Source organism: Ursus maritimus, unplaced genomic scaffold, assembly GCF_017311325.1.
Source record: "Ursus maritimus isolate PB19 unplaced genomic scaffold, ASM1731132v1 scaffold_13, whole genome shotgun sequence".
In the NCBI taxonomy this organism is placed as follows: domain Eukaryota; kingdom Metazoa; phylum Chordata; class Mammalia; order Carnivora; family Ursidae; genus Ursus; species Ursus maritimus.
The window spans coordinates 56,854,924-56,871,234 of NW_024423675.1; the positions used below are offsets into that span (position 1 = coordinate 56,854,924).

At 39.5% G+C, this 16,311-nt stretch overlaps 1 protein-coding gene across 2 annotated transcripts; it reads right to left on the minus strand.

The window, feature by feature from the left end:
* Window positions 1-364: 364 nt before the first annotated feature.
* FBXO5 (F-box protein 5) lies at window positions 365-11,763 on the minus strand. 2 transcript variants are annotated; one of them, XM_040627974.1, is made up of 5 exons: window positions 11,561-11,763; window positions 4,798-5,515; window positions 3,516-3,606; window positions 2,421-2,603; window positions 373-1,273 (listed from the first exon to the last, which is right to left on the minus strand). In XM_040627974.1, the coding sequence occupies exons 1-5, from the start codon at window positions 11,655-11,657 to the stop codon at window positions 1,022-1,024; spliced, it is 1,341 nt and encodes a 446-aa protein (XP_040483908.1). In that variant the 5' UTR covers window positions 11,658-11,763; the 3' UTR covers window positions 373-1,021. The 2 variants fall into 2 exon arrangements, with proteins under 2 accessions (XP_040483909.1, XP_040483908.1); XM_040627975.1 differs by lacking the exon at window positions 2,421-2,603 and having other exon boundaries at window positions 365-1,273.
* Window positions 11,764-16,311: the final 4,548 nt, after the last annotated feature.

Below are 16,311 nucleotides of genomic sequence, written 5' to 3' on the forward strand. Positions count from 1 at the left end.
TTTCTAGTATTTGTATGTGGCTATTTAACCCATAGTTTTAATTAGTTTAGTAATAGATGAATTAATACACTAGTATTTCTCCAAGTGTTCCTTGGTCTTGCATTGAATCCTCTTGGGATGCTTATTTCAAGACCCAACTCCACAACTACTAAAATACTGGGAGTGGGGAGAATACTGGGATCAGAATGGGACCTGGGAATGTCGCAAGATTCCCAGATGAGCAGACACAAATGGAGCCAACTCAATGCCTTCACACATACAAAGGCAGTCTCTTAGTTTCCTAGTTTAGTTGTTTCTAAGATCAAGATGTTTATCAAAGTAAAAAGTTCACAAGTACTTATTAAGCTTGTAACAATTTTATTCATAACAAGTACAAAATTTACATTTACATATATATATATACACAAGAGATCTTTATTTTCTTACTTTGACATAAAAAATACAGAAATATTTACATATGTACAAAAATATTAAAACATACAGACTTTACAAATAGGAAAAAAACAAGATTTCACAAAGAGTACTTTTTGGGAAATATACACACTGAAAAAGAGGTAAAAGAAAGATGACAAAACATTTAAATTAATAGACTCCAGAAGTTTTTTCGATAGGTTTTAATTTGGTAAGGCAAATAAAATGTCCCCAATGCTAATAGATGGTAATAAACAAGATATATATTTAATATTATCTAGGTAAAATTACATGGCTTTCCTTTACCATAAAAACTGAATTAGTTTCATTTTATCCCTGAAGCACAAATATCAGATAACTAGCTAGTTTTTCTTTTTTCTTAAAATATTTAAATTTTCTGATTTATACTGAATTTTAAACTTTGTCACATTAAATTGTAAAATATTTTAAGAAGCTGTATATTCTCTTTACTCACCAGGGCGAAAAATCCCATGTACTACACTGATTTCAACACAGAATTGGAAATCAAAATACATTCACATTTTTTAAATTAAAACCTAACATTTTCTAACTAACCTTCATGATCAGGTACAATTGATTTAACAAGACATCACAATCGTCGTAAATTCTTCTTGCTTTTTTTAGTACCAGGCAGAGGACTTATTTTATAACTAGCTTTTAGGGGTTTGCCATTTGAACATTCTTTGGTGGTATGATAATTACACAAACACCTTGTACAATAATCAAACCCACAGCCTTCTCGTTTACAGATTGCCCGCTGTAAATAGCCATCATATTTTGCTGGTGAATTACAGCGAATACAGGCTTTAAGGCTTTCATTCTCTTTCAAAGTCTTGGCAACCTAGAAAAAAGAAAATCCATAAGCAAATTTTAGTGAGGGCTGAATGTAATTTAGGTAGAAAAAACAAGAAAGGTACCTCTGAACCTTCCCCAATATATGAATAAAGAACCCATGCCACACATAAGATGACTCCTCCCCTTAAGGAGCTCACAATGAGTGAGATAATTATCACTTGTCAACTGATGTAGTGGCTATTTCCTAATGTTACTTTTAAATACGTTCTCTTTTATTTCATGAATGCTACTTATACATCAATGCCCTAATGTAAATGTCACCTTTATTGTGAAGTCTTCCTACTGTCACTTGGGAGTTGGTTGCTCTGTCACCTCTAGCTCTTTTTTTTTAAAGCACCTACCACATTATATGGCATTTATTTTTATGTAGCTATTGTCCATTCTAGATTGCAAGGCTATGAGGGGTGCCATGTTTTCTTATCCATGAATTACCTGACAGCAGATGATCAATATATGTTTTTTGAATAAAATTACATGTTGTTCTAGTCATTATATCATCAATGCTTAGAAAAACTAAACTTCACTATATATAATTCATACTTACTGACCAACATGAAGAGAGTTGGCAGTCAAAATTTTATTTCAAACATGCACTTAGGTAAGATTATGGTTTCTTAAATTAAGCTTGCCAAATTATCCATGTGCTGAGTAGAACTTACAATACACATTACGCAATGATTTGAAGGTACAGTAGGAGGGCGCCATTTCTGAAAGCTGGCCTTTTTCTGTTTAGTTCTGTTCCTCAGATATCAAAGGCAGCAATTGTAAAGTGTATATTGAACAGTTTGGTAAGAAATTTTAAAGTCAAGGTTTTCTTAGTATTTCCAAATTAGATCTCAACATCATTGAACTGTCATAAACAATGTTAAATGGTATCTATTTTCTACATAGAAAGACATCTTTTTGTACTTTCCTAATTTGATTACTTCAGTTAGGAATTCAATTACTTGAAATGGTTTCTTGGTGGCCAACATTTCTGAGAGTAGAATGAAGGGAACAGAAGATAAAATCTCCATTAATAATTCCCTAGGAGTTCTAATTATAATTAAATTTAAAGTTCTGTTTCTTACTCTAAATCCTTTTAACAATAAGTGCCCTATAAGTTTCTAATTAATTGACAAACAAAAAATTACCTCAGAGAATTCACTGTGTCGACTGTAAGTAGAGCCTTTTTGATCACCTGGATCGGATAACTTGGTTTGAGCACCTTTTTGGGGGTAAGTCTGGGCTGCTGATTTTTGAACAGAAGCTAATGCGGTTCTGAACATAACATATTCTCTTGTTGAAGCATGCGGTGAAAACTTAATGTTCTTTTCCTAATCAAAAAAAAATGTTTTAATAGGACTTAAAGATAATCTCCTTTATTCTCAACAATCAGGCATTTTTAATTTTTGTACATGTAAAAAAGGGCAAACGAGAATGTAAAAGATTTATCCGTACATCCAGTTTACCTGCACGCTTTAAATACAGTCACACACCATACACATAGACAATACTGACAGAAATTGCAAACCAGAAATTGTGTGAAAGCACTTTAAATACTTAGCCTATATAGCATTTAATACATCATTTTTTAAGTACTAATGCCAAAGCAAAGTCATTCTTTTCGCCATATGTAGATGGCAAGTCATGTTTAAGTGTCATGAATGGATTCAAAACAACCTTTTAGATTAGAAAACTTTCCATTAATACCACCTTATCAATAAAGAAACTGAACCCGGAAAACTTAAGCAATACTTGACTAAAGTTATACAGCAAATAAGTAGCAGCACCAAAATGTAGACCCAAGTCTGCTAATTGCTAGGCCTGAATTTTCGAAAATGTACTGATACTCTCAGAAACATCTCCAAATTTACCAAGTTTTTTGGAAGGCAAATGAATTCCCTTCTGCACTAAGAATCTTCAATATGTTGAAAATATAACTGAAAAAATACAAATGGCAATGAAGATTAGCTATATGGTCAACTCTTATTATTGGTGAACTGACCAATTTTCCCTTTTGGACATTCCATTTCTAGGAAGAACTCAAGAAATAAATTACTTAGGTGGGATTCCTTTCCCTTTATCTTTGAATTTTGTTTAAGGAGTTCTAGTGAAAATTAGAAATGCTTTGTGAATGTAAAGGATTTCCAGATTACCTGTTATCTGTCCTACTTTTCCCTATTTGTAAAGGTAAAGAGCACTAGCTGTTATATTTTAAAATGAAAACATCAATTGCAAAGACTTACAGTAACTCTTTGTATTGCTTTATTGTACAACTGAAATGCCCCTTTATCATCTTCTAGAATCTTCTTCCAAGTTGTGCTCACTTTAGACACACTGGAAAAGTAAAAGATTATAAAGGAAACAATTAAAGCATCACAAAGAGCTAAGAGGAATAAATATACTACAGCAACATTAACAGTGCAAAAAAGAAATTTCTATTACAGTGCTTCTCAAACCTGTTTATACATTAAGAATTGCCTGAGGTACTTAAGATTTAAGGATACCCCTTGGGTTTACTTGGCTTAAAAAGGGGGGCAGGGTTGTTTTTAAAAGCTCTCTATCAAGTCATTCTAAGTGCATCCTCAAGAACCATTGCTTTGTACTGCATTTTTTCATATCTGCAAACATCAAATAAGAAGCCCCCATTGTATATATGACACCATGTTAGCTGTTTGATATCAATAAAAATTGTAGATAAATTCCCAAGTACTGTAGGACACACTGCTCTCAGTAGACATCGATTTCAAAAATCCATTTTGTTAACAAAAAAAAAGTACAACCTAGATGTCAATTATCCCTCAAGAAGCTAACTAACAATAAAAATCCATACTTACTTTTGTTTAGCATTAGCTATATTTCATAAAGACCAGTGTGAGGTAACACTTGCAAAAGAGTACCTCTAAAATTTTTTTTCAAAAAGCTAAAAATGAATCTGACTGAGCAGGATCTAATCCAATAATCTGTATAATTAACTTAATTCTTTTACCTCATCAGAACTGATCTTTGGTGGAATGAAGAATAATAAAAGCTTTCTAAGAAATAGTCATAATCAGATCCATTTGTGCATTTCCGTATTTTCACTGTCAAACCAAGGAGACCCTACATTAAAAATCCCCTACAAACATCAGCAACTATTTCTTACTTTCAAGTGTGACAGAAGTCATAAAACCTACTGGTGCTATATACCAGAACTAGGATGTTGTTTTATAGTTAAGCATGTATGATATAGCTTACATATTAGAAATTTTCAGAACCAAAAGGAACAAAAATCCCAATTTAACAAAAATAGTTTCCTACTAGCATAAATATAAAATGTGAAATAACTGGATTAAATGTTTACTTTAAAAATTATCTTTTACCTTAGTGGCATATAAATGGTCAAATACCAGCCATTAGGCAGTCATCACCTCAATTAAACAATGCTAAAGACTACCGTATTATGTCTTTCGTATGAGCTGGTAGTCCCAAATCATCCAACAAAAATGTTCGATGGATTATAATAACACTCAAAGTAATCATACTTACTTGATTAAGTCCATATCATTGAGCTGTGTTAAAATATTTGCTAAGAGATGTCTGAGTCCCCTTCGAAAGAGTTCACTGAGAATATCTACACATTCCAGGCCCATTTTCCTGCCAATTATATTCTGTAGTTTAAAATTTTCACTGGATATAAATTCCTTTAGTTTCTCCCAGTCTATTTTAGGATTTCGCTTGGCATTCTTTTTTAATGTTGAACAAACCACTTTTGCAAAATGAAGAGCCGGCAGCAAGTTTTTGCTGGGATATTGGTCTGGGCTTTGCATCTGTAGGCAGGACTGTGGACTGTCAGTGAAATTGTCCAAGGGAAGGCTACCCTCTTCATGTTCATTGAAGCCACTTTGCTGGGAAAATGAAGAATAGCCACTGTCTTCATAAGGTCCACTGGTCTCTAGTTCTTTTATTTCATTTGAACGATTAAGTATTTGTTGCACATGTTGATTTTCCTTGTTATGAAAGGGCTTGTTTTCATTTTCAGTTTCAAGTTCCACAATCCTGGGACTCACAATTGGTGACCCAATATCTGATAACCTTACATAGTCTTTAATGCAGTCTTTATATGAACCTTCCAAACATGCAGGAGTATAGGAACCTAGTCTTCCAGTGTCATCAGGCTTTACCAATTTAAGTCCAGAATGAATATGGTCATAGTTAAAATCACATTTCATTTTGACAGAAAGAGTAGAACTTTCTTCTTTACAACCTACAAAACAACAAAAAAACCACTTACTTAATGACAAAATTTTCATACATCTCTACTTCTTAAATTGGGATATAGAGATATAATTACTTTGCATTCTCTCAGCACTATGTGTTGCCTATGTAGCTATGAAATTATCCAAGCGTATTTACTGAGATGTGACAATGAAGAAATAGTACTTAAATCTTTTAGTAAGTACATACATCCTATTCTTAAAAGGGGACTTCAGAAGATTGCTTTTAGTGTATAACTGTAACATTTGGAGTCTCTCTAGCTGATTGAGTAAAAAATACTGGAAAAGGGGGACTATTTAACATGAATCTGTACTGACGGAATAAATAAGGAAATGTGATGCATCAAGTGGGGTCTGAAGTCAGACAAATCCTTAATGCTATAAATATTTGTGTAAGATTTAGACATTAGCAGTTATTATAAGCCTTATAATAATTAATCAAGAAATCTATAAGTAAGCTTAGAGAAAGAACTCGAAGTCAGCAAATTTAAACACCCATCAGTTAAAAACTACCTGAACTCCCACAACTTTTATCTCTAAGTTTTATTTGGATCAGTGGTATGGGTGAGTCTGATATAATTAAGATGTCTGTTTACCCTATCTACCTGTTGGATAGTGAACTCAAGCACAGGGACATCTCCCTTTATCTCCTCTAATATGTGCTAGAAATAGAAACTCTGAAATCTTCAATTACTGAACGAAGATTTCTCATGACTAATTAACCAAAGAGCCAGAGGAATTAATAGTTCAGCTATCAGTCAGAAGATCTGGTAAATAAGAACAATACTATAATCAGTATAAGACAAGATATAAGAATGTGAGGGTGGTTGGGCAGCAAGTGTGCATTACTGTTCAGTTGTTTTAAATAACTAGAGAAGATAACATACTCGCTATTTATGATAAGTAGCATAAAAGGGAAAAACCAATAATACTATTAACAAACCATACAATTATTTCTAGATATTATTCATTAAAATTCATATTTCATAAAATTCAAATTTAAGCTTCAAAAAAGCCAAAAACTTCTTTAGGGTTGTATCACCACACCCACGGCCTAAGAAATCAGCTAAGCTACAACTAACAGGCAGCACTTAAAAATATCTTTATAGCTGTGTTTCTCAATGTCTGCATTACTAATATTTTAGACTGGATAATTCTTTTGTTATTGGGGGCTGTTCTCTGCATTTTAGGATGTTCAGCAGGCTTTACCCATTTGATGTCATTAGCAGCCCCTACCCCTGGCAGCACAATAAAAACTGTTTCTAGTCACCAGTCATTGACAAATGTTAGGCTGGGGTGGGGTGGGGGGGTGGTGGTGTCAAAATCTCCACCATTCCTCAGTTGAGAACCACAGCTTTAAAGGATGACTAGGATTTTGTCAGGCACTAGAGGCTGGAAAAAGCATTCGCTTAAGGTTAACTTGAGCAAAAGCACAATTCTGAGAGGAATATAATAGATGGGTTCAGGAAAATTACTCAGTATTATTGAAGGCAGAGTATATGAATAGTATATGCTTCAAATGTATTCCACACCTACTATTCCCCCTGCAAGCCAATCACAGGTAGTTAACAATTTATCCTGTCAGTGTATGTACCAGTCAGTATGTTTAGTCTGTACTAAGTATTGGTAATCTGTCCATGTTAATTTTATAGTTTCTATTTAGAACAAAACCTTTAAGTACTAAAAGGACACTTGTGGGTAGGTAGTCTCTTTAAATTTCCAGTGTTTAACACAGTGAAAGACACAGTATATGCTCCAGAACTCCATTAAACCCTGGACTAGCCCTAAAAACTAGCTTCAAACTAAGTTCAAGGACATAAAAAGCAAATAAAGAATATACATTTTTCGAACACCAACATTAATCATAATTCTAGAACAAATTATTCTGAGTGGTTCTCTTCTACTCGGGAGATTAAAAAATTCCAAGAGATTTAAAAAAAATATTTTATTATTATTTGACAGAGAGAGAGACAGTGAGAGAGGGAACACAAGCAGGGGGAGTGGGAGAGGGAGAAGCAGCGGGAAGCCTGAAGCAGGGCTAGATCCCAGGACTCTGGGATCATGACCTGAGCCAAAGGCAGGCACTTAATCGACTGAGCCACCCAGGCGCCCCCCAAGAGATTGTTTTAATTTTTGCCTCAAGAATTAAGTACTACTTACATATGGCCACATTTTATTTGAGGATAAAAAAGTAGAAGCCACCTACAAAGACACGTATTTTACTTTGTTAAGTTGCCTGAAGTGAAGAGCACTGAAACTACTTCAGAAACTCTCAATTCTTTTCAAAGGCATTCTTCCTCTGCTCGTCTTTGTAAGTTTGTTTGTTTGTTTTAAGATTTTATTAATTTATTTGACAGAGAGAGCACAAGCAGGGGGAGCAGCAGGCAGGAGAGGGGGAAGCAGGCTCCCAGCTGAGCAGGGAGCCTGATGCAGGGCTATATCCAGGACCCTGGGATCATGACCTGAGAAGAAGGGAGACGCTTAGCCAACTGAGCCACCTAGGTGCCCCTCCTCTGCTCATCTTTAGAACCCAGTTACTGGGAAAACTATGTTTGTTGTAGAACCCCTTCATTCAATACCACTCTTTGAATATGAACAGCTCTTTAAAATTTAGACTTGATAATCCAAACATCTTATAATTGTTCACAATTCCAATTTGTTTTCAAACACTTGCTCCTCACAACCTTCTGATATAGGATGAAGAGGTATTATTAACTTATTTTTACAAATGAGGACACTGAAGCTAAGTAGCTTGCCCACATTCTGACAAGTAGTTGAGACAGATCACCCTTCTTTTTTTTTTTTTTAAAGATTTTATTTATTTATTTGACAGAGAGAGAGAGACAGCCAGCGAAAGAGGGAACACAACAGGGGGAGTGGGAGAGGAAGAAGCAGGCTCATAGCGGAGGAGCCTGATATGGGGCTTGATCCCAGAATGCTGGGATCACACCCTGAGCTGAAGGCAGACGCTTAATGACTGAGCCACCCAGGTGCCCCAAGATCACCCTTCTTGACTATAAATTCCGTGCTCATTCTACTACCTCACTTGGAAAGTGAGATAAAAGTATATATATAAAAAAAGTATACAAGTATAGGTTCACGGACTTTAGTTTATAATCCGATACTGCCTTACTTATGTTGCTGCTCAAATTGTTTCCGCTTTCCTACTAAAAGTTCATGTCTACTTGAAATACTTCCATTATTTTGTTTTTGGAGCATTTCTTACCTTCTGGCATGACAAGATGCTCTAGGCTCATCTTGTATTTTTCCTGTTCCAGCCCTAGAATCACTTATTTCTCCAAGAACTCTGGTTCCTTTTATTGGTTCCAAAATCTGGATCCTGGTTGTAGGTTTAGTTTTAAAATGTGAAATTATGTAATAAACTTTAAATTTGGAGAGGTAGAATGGGATGTAGAATTTTAGGGTATGTTGGACTTATTCATTGTGTAATAAAGAGCCTTGAGGGGTTGAGTTGAGATATCCGGTTTAAGTTTTCAAAAGATCATTAGCAACTGTAGAGAATGGACTGTAGGGAGGTACAAGTAGAAGGAGGAAGGTTAGTTAGTAGTGTATATCAGAGGCGTCCAGAGAGCTGGGTAACTGATACTAGGATGACTGCAGCGGAAATGAAGATAATTGGGTAGATTTGAGATCTATTTAGGAGAGTCAACAGAACTTGCTGATGCTCTGGATGTGAATGAGAGAAAGTGAAGTAAAAAAAATACCCTGGGGTTTAAGTCTTGATCATCTAAGATATAAAGTGTTATTTGCTGACTCAGGGAAAACTGAGGCAGTTAACTCTTAAAGCTTGTTTTCTCTTCTATAAAATGGGGTTAAGAACATAAAACTGGACTGAATGTACAACAGAGTCCCATCACATACGGTACTTCCTATCACATTTTTAAACCAAATCCTTTCATAATGCTTTTATTGCAAATCACAAACGTATTAAAAGTAGCAAAATACATTCCACACAGTATTCCAGATTATATACTTTTTCTAGGAATCAGATCCAACTTCAAGTGAAAATATTTCCTTAGCCTTCTGACTAACAATGTGACATAAAATATTCAATTAGTTCCTTTCATTTTTTTCTAAAAATGGATACAATATCTACCTCATGTTGTTGAGTGAAGATTCAACATACTGCATTTTTTAATTTAATTTTTTTTAAAGATTTTATTTATTTATTTGACAGAGAGAGAGACAGCCAGCAAGAGAGGGAACACAAGCAGGGGGAGTGGGAGAGGAAGAAGCAGGCTCCCAGTGGAAGAGCCTGATGTGGGGCTCGATCCCAGAATGCTGGGATCACACCCCGAGCCGAAGGCAGACGCTTAACGACTGAGCCACCCAGGCGCCCCTCATACTGCGTTTTTTAAACCTCATTTACCAACACACTGTCCAATCATGAAAAGATGGTATTATAGTTACCTGTACAAAGTTTGACTTACATTTAACTTTCTAAGTCAGAGCTGACGCTCCACATTAAAATACCACAGTTAAATAGGCTACAATGCTTAAAAATTTTTACAACTATCCCAGTGTTAAATGATTAAGTTCTACAAACAGCAATACGTATAAGATAATCACCATGTGGCCATGGTTAGGCATGGCTATTCCTTAAGAGTTTAAGACTCCCAAGGCTTGTTGCCATAAACTGCAAAACAGCCATCTCTTAAGAGAAATTTTATGAAAGCCTTCAAAAATACTTCGATGCAATAAACTTTTAATCTCATTTTCTCAAATTTGTAAACAGGGAATAAAATTCATGGAGATAGCAAATATTCTGAGGAGCAAGGTGGTAATACCAGGCGACTGGATTAAATAATCAAAATACCACTTCTTAAAACCACCAAGCTTCAGAACTTCATGGGAAGACTTACGATTGAGGATTTTCTAGAAACAGATTTAACCTGTTAAAACTATTTTTTCCTCAAGTCTTCTAAACCCCTTTTCCAGTGAAAGGAGCATCCTTCAGTGATTGCCAAAATATCACAAAATCGAATTGCTAATTTAAAAAATATATGGTACTTTCCGAGGCAAAATAAGTGCATTTGGATCTCTTTTCAGATAGCAACAAAGAGGATAAAAATAACCGTTTGAGTGTCTTCCACTCTAACCGAGTTTGGGAATAAAGGACTATCTAAATCTTCAGGAGCGCAGGGGAAAAAAGTAACTATTCTTCAATTCTCAGAAAATCAGCTACATAAGGGCAAATTCACCGATTTTTATTAAAAAGTTCTTCCCCCCCCCCCCTCCTTTTGACTCTAGGCCTTGAAAACGAGTTACTGGGCAAAAGGAAAAATAGGGGGGAAAAAATAATGTTTTTGTTCGGACATCCCTGTACAGCTTGGCCCGATGAGGGGGTCCCTCCATTTGGCGGGAGTGGGTAGGGGTAAGACCATGGAAATCCTGAGGGGTCGAAGAAGTGGCCCCTCAGGGCGCGGGCCTGGTGGAGGAGGCGGGAGATAAGCCAGCAGGATCTCCCGCGCCCGCCAGCAAGAGTGAGGCAGCGAAAACCCGGGGAAATTGCCTGCGGACCTGAGGCAGGGGTGCGGGAGTAAATATGGCAAAGGGGCGCAGGGAGTGGGCCTTAGGTACCTGGCCAGACCGCGGGGGCCGGCGGCCCGCGAGCCCTGTCAGAGCCCAGGCCCCAGGGTGGGGGAGGGGAGGGGGGCATTTGGCGCCTCTTCAAGCGGGGTGGGGACAAGGATAGGTAGATCCTGCAAGGGGAAAAGGGCGCCCTGAAAGGCCAAGACCTTCACTTCCTTCGGAGCTGGCGTCCAGGTTCGGCGTGGCAGGCGGGACCCGGGCCCGCCACCCCGCTTCAGCACTTATGGCCTCCCCTCCCTGAACCCCAGCCTTCTTTTCCCCCCACCCCTCAACCCAGGAACCGCCGCCGACGCCCGCTTGGCCCGGCCCGCCGTGGGGCGCACGCCCGGACTCGGGAGGGGGTCGGGTTCGGTCGCAGCCACCCCCCCAACCCCGCACCCCCTTCCTGGAACGCGTGCCCCCCGCACCCTCTCCTCACTCACCGTCTGAAGGGTGAGGGCGCCCGGCGGCTGTCAGGGCGCTGCAGCGGCAGGAGCTGGAGAGGGGCCGTGGGGAGCAGCGGCAGGGGCGCTGGCTCATGCCAGTGGAAGTGGGGTCCGCCTCAGGTGAGGGAACAGCTACCACAGCAGAAGACCCGGCCGTCCGCTTCACAGAGCTGTATCTCCTAAAAGGCGCCAGCTGGTACTTTTAAAATCTTTGAATTTGGTGCCCAAATCCGTACTGCCCAATGGGGTGCGTAGCTCGCACGCGCGCTCCAATAGGAAGGCGGTGGGAGGGGGAGTCCTCACCCACGCCCAATTGGAGGCTGCCGAGGCGGGGCCGAGCTGTGAGGCCCAGCCTCCCTCCTTCTTCCCCGCTCCGCGCGTCCGGAAAGATGCTGAGGCAGGGGGCGGGCCTAGGGGCGAGGCCTCCGAGCGCGGGGAGGCCGCGGCCAGGCCGCACGTGGAGGTAGCCTACCACGCATGCGTGAACCCGCCAAGCTTCCTTCCGTCTTGGGAAGAGGTTTCCTGCAAGTCCTAATTTCATCCTGAAGGCAGCTCCGGCTTCTGTCTGAAGATCTTCAATGGGTACAGAGGGTAGCCGACTTTCTTCGATCAGCACATAAGCGGGTGTTTGGTGAGCGGCGACTCCGGTTGTCCGGGAATCCAGACTTTCCGGAAGACAAGCCCACCCCCCAACCCTACTTAGCCCGCCTCTCTAGGATTTAGGCGCGCTCCTCTCTCCCTCTCAGTTTCGCCCCTCCCTCTGCCCTCTGCGTTTGCGCAGGAGTCCGTGGCGGGCGGTGGCTGCAGAGTTGGCGGGGTGGCGCTTGCGCGCTGGGAACCCCCGCGTTTCTCTCCCGCAGAGCAGCGGGCGGCGGTGGGTGGATACGCGTGGCTTCCGGGGCGCACGGCGGGTCTAGCGGCTGGTAGGGCTGGAGACTTGGGGCCGCGTCTCCCAGGGGCCTTCCCGCGGGGGTGATGGTGGGACCACTTCTTTCTTGTAAGCGTGTTTATTTGTATTTTCAACCACAGTTGTCCAGCCGCCACTGCTCTGTACGGACTTTAAGTTTATTAAATTTGTATCTACGTTTTCCTGGGTTTTTATTTACTTCAGGGCCCAAGCGCAAGAGACCGTATTCCTGCTCCAAAATAAAAAATTTTTAAAACGTCTTGCCCTAAGAGTTCCAGTTCCCACACCTTAGGGCTGGAGGCCTCAAGACAAGGGAATGATTTTTTTAGTGATGGCAGGGGAATGGGTCGAAGTATTAAGTCTTCGATGACAACTGGCACCATATTATTAGTCGTGCTGAACTTAAAAAGAGTGTGCACTTAAGTGGTGACAGTACATTCCTTTCACTCAGGTTTTTGGCCACAGCCCAGTGAAGCCACCGGGTGTCAGCTCCAAAAAGTCCAAATCACGGTCTTTTGTGGCTCTCCTTGGCTTTTCTGCAGCCTTAGGGAGAGTTAATGCTTGACTTACGGCTAAACGTTCAGTTAAATTGGTGGGAAGTCCTGGTGAAGCAGGGCTGAGATGGGTGAGTTCTGCAAGTGCTGGGTGGATCCGCTTTGTGCAGAGTTGTGATAATGAGTACATCATGGTGTTTTGCATTACTTTTCATCTTCTAGAATATTGCTTTAAATTAGTATTTTTCTGGATTACTGAAATTTGGGCATCCCCTTAAGTTTTGCACCTGAGTGATGGTGTCCCACTCGCCTGCCTTAGCCTGGCCTTGGAGCTAGGCCGGGGAGATAGAGGGTTGAAAAGACAAAAGTCCTATCCTTCAAGTTTACATACTAAGGGAAAAGAAATTGACAGTTACCAATTTCAGTGCAGGAAAGAGCAATATAAAACAAGATAGTGGGGTAGAGAGTGGGCATTAGGGGCATTGAGTAATGACTTCTGGTGGTCAAGAGGATTGGGAGCATTGAACCAAGATCTGACTATTGAGTGGGCAATGCAGAGATCTGTGTAGTAAGCAGCAGGCAGAGAGGGAAAGTGCTTGGCTTGTTCTGGGGCTATAAGGATGTCTAGAGTGCATTGAGCAAGTGCAAGAGTGGGAGATTAGGTCAGAGAGATAGAAGCCAGATCCTCTAGGATTTGGTATGTTTACATGTGGAGTTTTGAGTAGTTGGAGGGATTTCAGCTAGAGAGTGATTTGTTGAATGAATGTTAAAACTATAGTAGCTTTATGTCTTCTAGGCATTTTGTAAATGTTAGCCTTTAGGTCTTACGATAACTTTGGCATTATTTTCATTTTCGATTGTGCTTAGAAGTGTGAGTTAATTCTCATAGGACTACACAGCTACTATGCAGAAGTTCCAAACCCGTTCTGCTTTATAAGTCCATTTCTTTTGTGTTATACTGAGGAATGGTAGTATTTGCTGGAGTCCTGATTGTTTATAGTACATTTTCACATTACTTCCCCATTTGGCCTTAGAGATCATCTTTATTCCTCTTTTATTTTCAGATGTAGACAAATGTATGAAATTTGAGGGGAGGAAGGGTTTTCATTAAATTAATTGAGCACTTGGACTATATTGGCTCTTAACCACTGTTTAAATGATATTCTCCAGCAGTTATTTGCTTTTTCAGGAAAAGGCTAAGATATATTATTGGAAAAATTAAAATTATTGTAGCAATATAAGGTAACAAACATAGCTAAGCATGTTTTATTGCATACTAGAATAGTTTATGAAAATCTTTTTCAGGCTATTAAGTTATTTAATGTTGATTTTAACTGTTAGAGGTTTAATTGATTATTATGAAATATTTTTAACTGACAACTTGTTCAGGGGGTTCATGACCACCTGTTAATTTCATTTTTAGTGAGAAACTTAGAAATGGCCATTTTGAATTTTACTAGATGGCAACAGATGTATGTACCTCTTAGTTCCTGCACATCAATATCAGAATTGTTGAGTTTTTAGGTGCAAAATGAAGCACAGAGAGAGTTGCCCTTTTTCAGCAAATTCTTATCGCAGACCTAAGTGTGCAAGACATCACGGAGTATCTGGAAATAATTGGGAGATGGTACCTGCCCTTGTGCTTACTATCTGGGACTGCCATCTAACAGACATAACAGATGCTCGGTAAATAATCTTTGAATAAAAGCATCATGAGCATAGAGGGGAGGACATAAGGGGTATAAGGTTTAGCAGTAATGCAACACTGGATAAGTCAAATACATCACGTTACGGTGGGAATTTTTAGAGAACAGAGGCATTACTTTTATATGCCAGGATAAGGGAATAATCTGTTGGACAGAGTTTCTTCAGCACTGTTGACATGTTGAGTCAGATAATTTTTTTTTTAAAGATCTTATTTACTTGAGAGAGAGACAGACAGAGATAGCAACAGAGAGCACAAGCAGGGAGAAGCAGGCTCCCCGTTGAGCAGGGAGCCCGACGCAGGACTCGATCCCAGGACCCTGAGACCGTGACCCGAGCGAAGGCAGACGCTTAACCGACTGAGCCATCCAGGCACCCCAGAGTCAGATAATTTTTTGTTGTGGGGGGCTGTCCTGTGCATTGTAGGGAGTTTAACAGCATCCTTAGCCTCCAACTCCTACTGTCTCCAAACATTGCCAAATGCCCATGGGGCAAACCTCTAGATGAAAACCAGTGCTGTTGGGGATGTCTTTTAAGGGACTGGGAAGGAAGGTAGCATGGCTTAAAGAACGTAATGGGGGAAAGTTTAAATGCAAGTGCAGTTATCAGAAAAAATGAATTTGATGTGATAGACGGGGTGGTGAGTAAAATGGGCTGATAGGAAATAATGCTGGATATGGATATGGATGTATTGTATGCACACTTCGAATTGGAGTTGGAGTTTTATTTGGAACACAGTAGGAACCTATTAAGTTGTTGAGTAAAAGAGTGACAAGATCAGAGCCTTGGTTTTTAGGAAAATGAATCTAGCAGTTATGCATGTGTAACCTGAATTAGCAGATAGAGAAGATGCCTGGAGAGGTCAGGGGGGGCATAAAAGTAGTCAGGGAGAGAAGTAATTCTGGACAAGAGTAGTGGTAATAGAATCAGTGAGGATTATTAGTGTTTAGGAGAGTAGGATTTAGCAATAAACTGCATGTGAGGAAGAGGAATCAAAGATGACTCTTTTTTTTTGTTTTTTGTTTTGTTGTTGTTGTTAAGATGACTACATTTTAAATTTGAGAGAGAAGGAGAATGGTTGTGCCATTAAAGAAACGGAGATTACACAGTGAGAAATGGGTTATGGAGGAATATGACAAGTTAAATTTTAAACATAGTGATTGTCTATGCGTCTTCAAAATTGCTATTCCAGCTGAATGAGTTTTGATTAACTGCTGTTGTAGGCCATTTTGAAATTAAGTTCTGTTGTTTTTCTGAACAATACATCAGATTTGTAGACAAATACTTTAGATATAATTGCCTTTTAGATATCTGTTTAGTGCTTATTGTACCATAATGTTAGGTGCCGAGGAAACACGAAGAAAGCACATTTTTGTTCATTGCTGAGACAATGTGAGAGGTCTAGCAAAACATGCTTATTCTATTTCCCGACCCACTCTTTCCCATTTCCTTATTAAACACAGTCCTGAGACGGGTAAATCGAAGAGGTTACTACCTTGGTGTAAATGTTGTTATCCTGGTATGGTAAAGTACTGTGGAATACCAATGAAGAGCAGTTAATTCTGCCTAGAGGCTAAGGTGCCTTTCAGGTTGGACCTTGAAGTTTGGCTGCTGAGGTAAGCCAAGTGTCTGTTCTAGGCAGA